The sequence below is a fragment of the Helianthus annuus genome, chromosome 15 (assembly GCF_002127325.2).
Source record: "Helianthus annuus cultivar XRQ/B chromosome 15, HanXRQr2.0-SUNRISE, whole genome shotgun sequence".
Lineage (NCBI taxonomy): Eukaryota > Viridiplantae > Streptophyta > Magnoliopsida > Asterales > Asteraceae > Helianthus > Helianthus annuus.
In genome coordinates, this window is record NC_035447.2 from 31,239,160 (window position 1) to 31,247,636 (window position 8,477).

General features: G+C 31.7%; 1 protein-coding gene across 1 annotated transcript; it reads right to left on the reverse strand.

The window, feature by feature from the left end:
• Window positions 1-5,214: 5,214 nt before the first annotated feature.
• On the reverse strand, window positions 5,215-6,589 carry LOC110892869. Its single transcript, XM_022140007.2, has 4 exons — window positions 6,442-6,589; window positions 5,804-5,958; window positions 5,416-5,695; window positions 5,215-5,327 (listed from the first exon to the last, which is right to left on the reverse strand). Exons 1-4 carry the CDS (start codon window positions 6,587-6,589, stop codon window positions 5,215-5,217), a joined length of 696 nt encoding a protein of 231 aa, XP_021995699.2.
• Window positions 6,590-8,477: the final 1,888 nt, after the last annotated feature.

An 8,477-nucleotide genomic window follows, 5' to 3' on the forward strand; every position in this document is an offset into this window, starting at 1 on the left:
CATATCAACCCACCCGTTATAAAGATAGTATGCGCCTGCAATCTTAATAATTTTTACTTTAAAAATCCTCCCATCAACAGTGCGGATGACAACATTCTTGTCCGGGTAGTTGAATGTCTTAATCCAATCGTGATATAATCCAGGAAGTTTCTATAAACAAACACAATAGGCAATGTCAATAGTAGGTATAAGATGAATAATGACAGAAAAATTATTAAAAAAAATATTATTGTTGTCCATAATTGTTATAGAATTAATACTAACCAACGATGTTCTGACATTGTCACGGACACGAGCAGCGAATCCATAAACCATTTCAGCTTTCTAAGTATGCCTTGAACATGACACGAAAAGATATATATTTAAACCATCAAAACATAAGAGTACAAATTTAGAAGCTCAAACAGGATCTTCAAATAAGGAATAAAAAATTCAATTACTAAAATACAATTTTTTTTCATACACAATAAAATTAACAGTCAACCTAATCAAAAATACATGCATTACTAAAATCACATTATCTTAGCATACAATTAGGTTTTGACCCAACAACATCCCCAATGTATATACGGACAATAAAAACAAAAGATCCTTATCAGATCAGAAACATTCAAAAACAATCTCGAGAATGTTTTAGGTTTACGGTTTAACCAGAATCAGAAACAAAAATCAAGAAAAACATAAGATCCTTGTATAAGAATGAAGATATAGAAACAAAACCGGAGATGGAATCGAAAATTTAAATTAAATTACATGAACACTATACACAACAAAGAGATGAGATATCAAAACCATAGAGATTACCTAAGAAGATTGTGATGAAGTTTGGATGAAGTTGTTGAAGATCAAGAGGGTTTCTTGGTTTACGTGTAGAAGAAATACATACAACTAAGATTTTGTGTACATTTTTCACAAAAATAGAATTATATACGGTCCATTTTTTTATGGGGCGGGTCGGGTTCATCGAATTCGGATGCCGCATGTTTGATTAAAAAAGGAGGAAATGAGTAATTATTAAAATATTTAAATTCTTTGGAAAATTGGAAATGCAACCATTTACTCAACTGTTAATATCAATATTAAATAAAAAAATAAATGTAACATCAATTTATCAATACTAAATAGGTGAGACAACGGTCTCTTCAAACGATGCTACATTGTGTAGTCCTTTATATGTCACAACGTCTCCTAAGTATTGAGAATCCTTCATTCCAATTTGTATGTCCATAATACCACACCAATCGATCTGAACAGACCAAGTGTCACCTTTGTTCTCATCTAAATTGTTACGCCATGCCTCATATGAGAAAAATAACTTTACGTTTGAAAAAGACAACACTTCTGACCATAAGTCATCTTGAAATTTATATCGCTTCACGATTGTTTCAGGGGTCTCTAAAACAATAAACATATGAAGTGTGTTGCGGAGTTTGAGAAAACTTCTTTGACGACCAATAACATTGGTAGATTGGGGTATGGAAAACTTGGAGAAAGTTTCAGATTCCACATCAAAAGCAATCATATAACTTTTAGCAGGCGTCCAATAGTGTGCAGATGGAAAATATAAAACTTTATTGCAAAAAAGCTCCGGAAGACAACCAATATAAACTTGAACCTAAATCCGGATCTCTCATGAAAGTTAAAGTTTTCCATTCACATGTCTTCCGAGAATACACACGCGGTACAATATGATCCATACGACGTTGAAGAAGTAATATTTTAACATCGTTAGATGAATCAATATAAATCCCAACTGCATCTGTCTTAAAATCAAAAAAATTTTTGGGTTTCTTATCACACAAATTCTTAAATTTGTTAGTTGTTGGATTCCAAAGAATCAATTCGTTCGGTAACCAATGGACGGAGAACAGCAAAAGACCATATTCAGAAGCAAGAATTGTTAGATTTGAAAGACAGGTGTCAACGGGGAATGAAATAGTCTTCTTTGAAGAAATGTCTACCTTTCCACTAATCAGGTTAAGAAGATCAATTGATGAGTTGGTCAGTGTGATAACCTTTGGATTTTCATATTTAGCCGTACGGTGATAGTGAATAATCGCAAACAATTGTGACGACAATTCGTATCGCCATTGTCTGGAAACACATCTTAATCTACCAACACACTTTGTTGGTAACCTTGATAGGATTTCGTTAGCAAACATTTCAAATTCAAGACGTTGCATCCTACAAAATATTTGAAAAGAAAGAATTGATAAGAATTATGTAATCAAATTCGTGAAGTATACAAAAGATTTATATAACTTATTACTTATAAAATAATATAAATCGACAAATTATAAGAAAATCCATAATACTGATACCTTTGTGTGTCTATGGATGAAAGAATGTAAGAAGTTTGGATGTGTATGAAACAAAAGGTAGGAGAATGCTATTTATAATATATGTGGTCATATAAGTTTGGAAATGATGTCCCTAATTACAATTCAAATTTCGAAATTTATTAACATATATAAATTTCCATATTGTATGTGATTGACCAATTTCGATATTCACAAATCACAAATCTAATATAAAACATAAAATAAGAAAGTTTGGTACATGATGTAAGTAAATATATTTTAAAATTTATTAACATAGATAAATTTCCATATTGTATGTGATTGACCAATTTCTATATTCACAAATCACATATCACATATCTACTATAAAACATAAAATAAGAAAGTTTGGTACATGATGTAAGTAAATATATTTTAAAATTTAACATTCATTAAATTAAAATAAATAAATATGTTAAGTCCAGCTGTATATGTATAATAGATAGTTTGTTAAATAAATTTTTTGGAATACTGAATACTGATATCAATATATATATATAAATATATAATGTGATAAAATAAATTATAATATTAACTAATTGTATAAATATATTTTTTGCCGGAGTTGATGATTAATGATACAATATTAATAAATATAGTCGACCTTCATTCAAAAAAAAAATCACATATAGATATATCGGAGTACCGTTTATACAAACAGTTTTTAACTAATATAGAATACCATAATATGCATGCTTTGTTTTTTGTTTTTTTAGGAATTAAACATGATTAATGTCATATATACAAAGTTATGACAATACATTACAAATCATTTTAAAGAAAGTAAAAATGCACAGGCTGATTAATAAAACCATCTCTTATTCATCAAAGGAAAACAAACCACACAAGATACACCGAATGCATATTTGGTACCAAAGCAATGAAAACCAAATGTCAAAAACCAGAATGATAATGAAAATATAAGAGGAAAATTAAATTGTTCAAACACATTGAGATGATTATTATACTGTCCGCCTACTTCTCGATCTTGGGCTTCAAAAGCCCATCAATCACATTCGCGTCTTCCTCCATGCCGCTATCACACTGACGCGGTTTAGTAGAGGACTGGGAAGAACAAAAATCAGCCTCATAAACCGCATCCAAATTGCGTTTAAGTTCCTTTTCCATCATCGAAACAGAACTACTTTTGACAGGAACAGATGGGGTGGTAAACATGCTCTCATTCAACTTAGAAATCGGAGTCTCATCCTCACCCGTACGGGAGACCGAATCCTGTCAATAATATATAAAAAGGTTAGAAGATGAAATAAAAAAATTACGCAACAAAATGTTCCAGCATTTATTAAATAAATGTAGCTCAGAAACCTTAACAGGAACCTTCACAGTTGGATTTGAATCAGCAGAAACAACGTTTAACTGTTCCTCGTCAACAGGCTGTTTTTAATAACGTTTATAAGTTATGAGTTAACATATAAATATAACGTAGAATAGTTTATACCAATATAGTTTAAAGGTAGAAATAACCTGGATAGCATTAAAATGGTGATCAAGCTCAGATATTATTTCTGGATTTTCAGTCAACTTTGAAACAGAGTAGCCATCTGCTTTGTTTTTGAGGTTGTAAGAACCTATGGCTATCTTGAAAGCAAACTTGCGATTTAGCAAAGCATTAAACTCTTTAGGAAACTTCCCTTCGCTAGCCAACTGTTAGTCAAATGCAAAAAAATTGATCATGAACAACGTTGACAGTGTTTTTAACAACATAAGAAACGAAATACGTCATGTATAATACATTAGTAAATTTACCTCTATGTTGTTTTCTAATAGCTGATTTGCAGAAACACTGAGTAGTTTCACAACTTCACGTTCAAACAACGTCAAGGTGATAATCCCGGTACAATCCTGAACACGTATCGGAACTTTGATCCTGCAAATATTTGTCAACTTATTGGATAACAATAAAAATATAATATGAGGACAATAAAATAAATAAAGTGGTAAATTCACCTGGGAACTGAGATGACGGTCTTTTGATTACAACGATCAGTCTGGCATTCCAACACTGTTACTTCATCAAAACCTTCGCTTCCATCCTCCTTCTCCTTGCAAATAGTTGTTGTAAAAACCTTTTTGGTGCAAGATTTACAGGCATTGTAAAACCATGTGCTTTCTGATGCGAAGCTCTTGATTGTACCAAGGATAATAACAGCCTTTTTCTGTGCACAACATAGAGTAGTTAAACATACTTTTCACAAATTATTACGATATAACTGGACTATAAAATAAATACAAAGTGTAAAACTAACCTCTGCGATTCCGCTTAAAGCTCCAATTGTATTGAAGGTATGATCTTTAAGATATTCGTCAACGGGTGACTTTCTAAGAGAGGAAGTCAACCCAGAATAACCGGAAGATGTTGAAGCAGAAATCTGAGCAAGAAAACTAATAACACACAACAAAGTTAATGACATTAATTTGTAAATAAACTATAATATAGAAAATTTTATTACAAAAACAAACCTTTTCTTAAAATCAACAATCTCGGGAATGTTACTGTTGATGAACACTCGGGTTACAGTATACAAATTGGATACATTGACATGTCCTGTGTTTTAAATAACATGTAACTTAATTGACAGCTTAAATATCTATAAAAAAAATTGGTAAAAGATAATTGACATTGAACAGATAGAATATACCTCCCCAAAACCGGTACTTCCCAAACTGAATAACGACCACAACATTCTTTTCCGCTGGATGGTTGCTCTCAAATGCTCGAATTTGATCAGCATAACCATCCCATAGTGTAACAAAAATCTGATGGTGCCTGTAATAAAAATTTAATTATTAACTTGTTATTTGCAGATAAAATTATAAAGTAAAATTAGAAAAACAGATATAAATATATGCAAATTTATTCGTACTGCAGGTCTTCAAGAATAAAGGTAACTTTGTTTTCCTCTTTGCCGTTGTTACTATCACTCTTAACCTCAGCCGGAATGCTCTTCACAACAAACCCAATAACATCTAAAAATAATAATAGTAGAAACTAAATAAGATATATACAGAAATTCAAAACTTTTAACAAATTAGCTTATATTTTTATATAATTTACCAATTGGACTTTTGAAAGACTTGAAGTCCTCATCTGGATCCTCCAGAATAGAATCAAATGGAGTGAAATCGAATCCCCACTCAGAACCAACATGCCCAGTGTAAGCCTCAACAACAGTGTTCTCATTTAGATTGATCTTCAACGTACTATGAACGTATTTAACTTTCTGGCGATTCTCACCCATAGATGGGTTACGAATAGTTAAACACTGATTTTCTTTCAAAAGGTGCTCATAAACGGTAGCATTCCTTTGGAGTACAAATGCCTGCATTTTGGTGCCCTGCAACAGCACGGGTGATAATGATATGTTAAGTTAAAATAATATATATATATATATATATATATATACATAAATATAGATAAGTTATTAAAATGTTTATAAACAAACCTCTTGGTCCATGAAGATCATGTCATAGCAGTAAATCTTTCGAGGATTGTTGAAGGCAGGTCTTGTCCATAATCGGACAACACGGACTCTGATTGTGTAATCATCAACATTAAGATCAACATTGTTGAGAAGTGGAATAGTAGGCTGTTCCATTTCTGCAATCGAATAATAGATAAAACATTATGGTTTAATCATCAAACCAATATGTTAATTGAAAACATAAAAATATGCTGAACGAAAATGGTTTAAAAAATGATAAAGATACATTGTTATGAAAGAAATGGTGTGAGTACGATGTGAATGACAATGTAATATGTCAAAAGATGTTATTTATAATAGGAGTTGGGAGGTTAATTTTGGAAAAGCAATTTGTTATCATAATAAAAATTAGGAATGAATTCTTTATTAAAATAGAAAATTCAGTTACATCTATTTTTAGATGATTGATAATTTCCATATAATAATCACGAATGAAGAGCATAGTTAAAAAATTGAAATGAAAAAATGCCAGTTCAAATCAAAGAAAACTGCTATGAAAATTAAAATGTGGTAAAATAAATAGGCAAAATAAATATTTCACATAATAATTATCGATAAATTCCTTAAAAAAATTATGAAACATAATAACTGATTAATACCTGAATGGTAGCAAACAGGGCAATAGCATACCTTGGTATCCAACCTCGAACAAAGTTTTTTTATCAAATTCATCATAACCGATACACGAACTCGGTAAAGATCGATCAAAATATAAGCTACAGTTCCATATAACGCAAATGCATGCATTGTAGGGTGTCTTTGCCAACATGATTATTAAAATTAACTTATGAACAACTAACAAAGGGCTCAGAATAGGTATTGTGGTTGTCACTGCTGCTTAACAGGTTGCAAAAAGAGAACGGAGCGCTAGCCATCCATGCTATGCAACATCGAACCATGTTTTTTTTACCGAACTCATCACAGCCGAAAAATCATATTCGGGACAGACAACATCAATATTATGAATTCCTTATGACATATTAACACAGGGATCTGAATAGGTATTGTGGTTCGCATGGCTGCATAACAGGTTGCAAGAACCAAACAGCCCTCTCGCCATCAATGCTATGCAACATTTAACCAAGTTGTTTTTTTTTTACAAAATTCATCACAGCAGGAAAATTAACATAATAATTTGAGTCGGTTCAGTATATATAAAAAAATGAACTTTAATGCCTGCGTAATACACTAATGGTAGCAGACAGGGCAATATCCTTCAATTGATAACCAACAAGACAGTTTTTTTTTTTTTTTTTACAAAAAACATCACATCTTAGAAAAATCAAATGTTATTACAAAATAAATTGTTATTATACACAATTTTCGGCAAAATGAAACATGGTAATGATAATTTCCTTCAAAACTAAATATGATAAAACTAATGACAAAGAAAATATCAGATATTGGTAAGCTAAATGCAACATTACCCCTGAACCATCGTCTCAAACATCTATTTTACTTATTTTTGTACAGAAGCCATCACATTCGAAACCCGAACCCGGGACGGAACGATCAAATATAAGTTACAGTTTCATATACCGAAAATGCCAGTAGGTCGGGTGTCGTTGCCAACATAATTATTGAAAAATCTTATGACAAAATAACAAAGGGCTCAGAATAAATAGTGTGGTTCTCACGGTTGCATAACAGGTTGCAAGATTAAAATAGCGCACTCGCCATCCATGCTATGCAACATCGAACCAAGATTTTTTTACCAAAGTCATCACAGCCAAAAAATCAAACTCGGTACGCCAAAATCAATATTATGTAAAGCTTATGAAACAATATGACAGGGTTCAGAATACGTATTGTGGTTCTCATGGATGCAAAACAGGTTGCAAGAAGAAAACAATGCACTCGCCATCGATGGTATGGAACATCGAACCAATTTTAGATGATACAGCTTCACGTAACAAAAAGCAACCCTCTGTTGAAGAAGCAACCAGTGACAGATTTTTGATGGAATTATTATGAGGGGTCGGTGACATTGCCGAGGAGTATAAGAAAATGCTATCACTAAGCATCTAATGACACTCCTTGACAACATCACCGACACATCCATGTTTCCAGTAGAAGTCTGTCACTGGTTGCTAATTCAACAGAGGGTTAATTCTTATTAAGTTTAATGTATCATCTAAACAGTATAAACTGTGCACTTATGGATTTCTTTTTAACCTCAATTACACTATCTGCAAAATAAAAAAGAAGGATTATATAAAAAACAGACAAAGAAATATGACTACAGAAATATGTTAAGTGATGGAAAGATATTCAAGTATTAACCTATAGTGGATCTGTTCATGATAAGCAACAACCAAAATTTGTTTACAAAAATGAACAACATCTTTCTTTATGTGTATTTGCAAACAAAAGTGTTAGACTTAACTAATGGATACGTCCCAAGTCAAACCAGCGGAGTCACATAAAGAAAACAGTCGATTCAAAACCATGAACATTCAACCTTTGCCAAACAAACAGCCTAATTACTTATGTCAGTCACATAAAGGACTTCAATCAACAAATTTGTTAATTATATCAGCCCAAAAACCTTCTTCATAGAAAGATATTCAAGTATTAACCTATAGTGGATCTGTTCATGATAAGCAACAACCAAAATTTGTTTACAAAAATGAAC

Bases quoted from the DNA above. Each gene is read 5' to 3' on its own strand.
- LOC110892869 (XM_022140007.2), bottom strand. From the start codon at position 6,589: ATGCATGCATTTGCGTTATATGGAACTGTAGCTTATATTTTGATCGAT. The intron at 5,696-5,803 runs GTTTGTTTATAA...GTGCTGTTGCAG, and splicing joins TGATCTTCATGGACCAAGAG to GGCACCAAAATGCAGGCATT. The intron at 5,328-5,415 runs GTAAATTATATA...TATTATTTTTAG, and splicing joins GTCTTTCAAAAGTCCAATTG to ATGTTATTGGGTTTGTTGTG.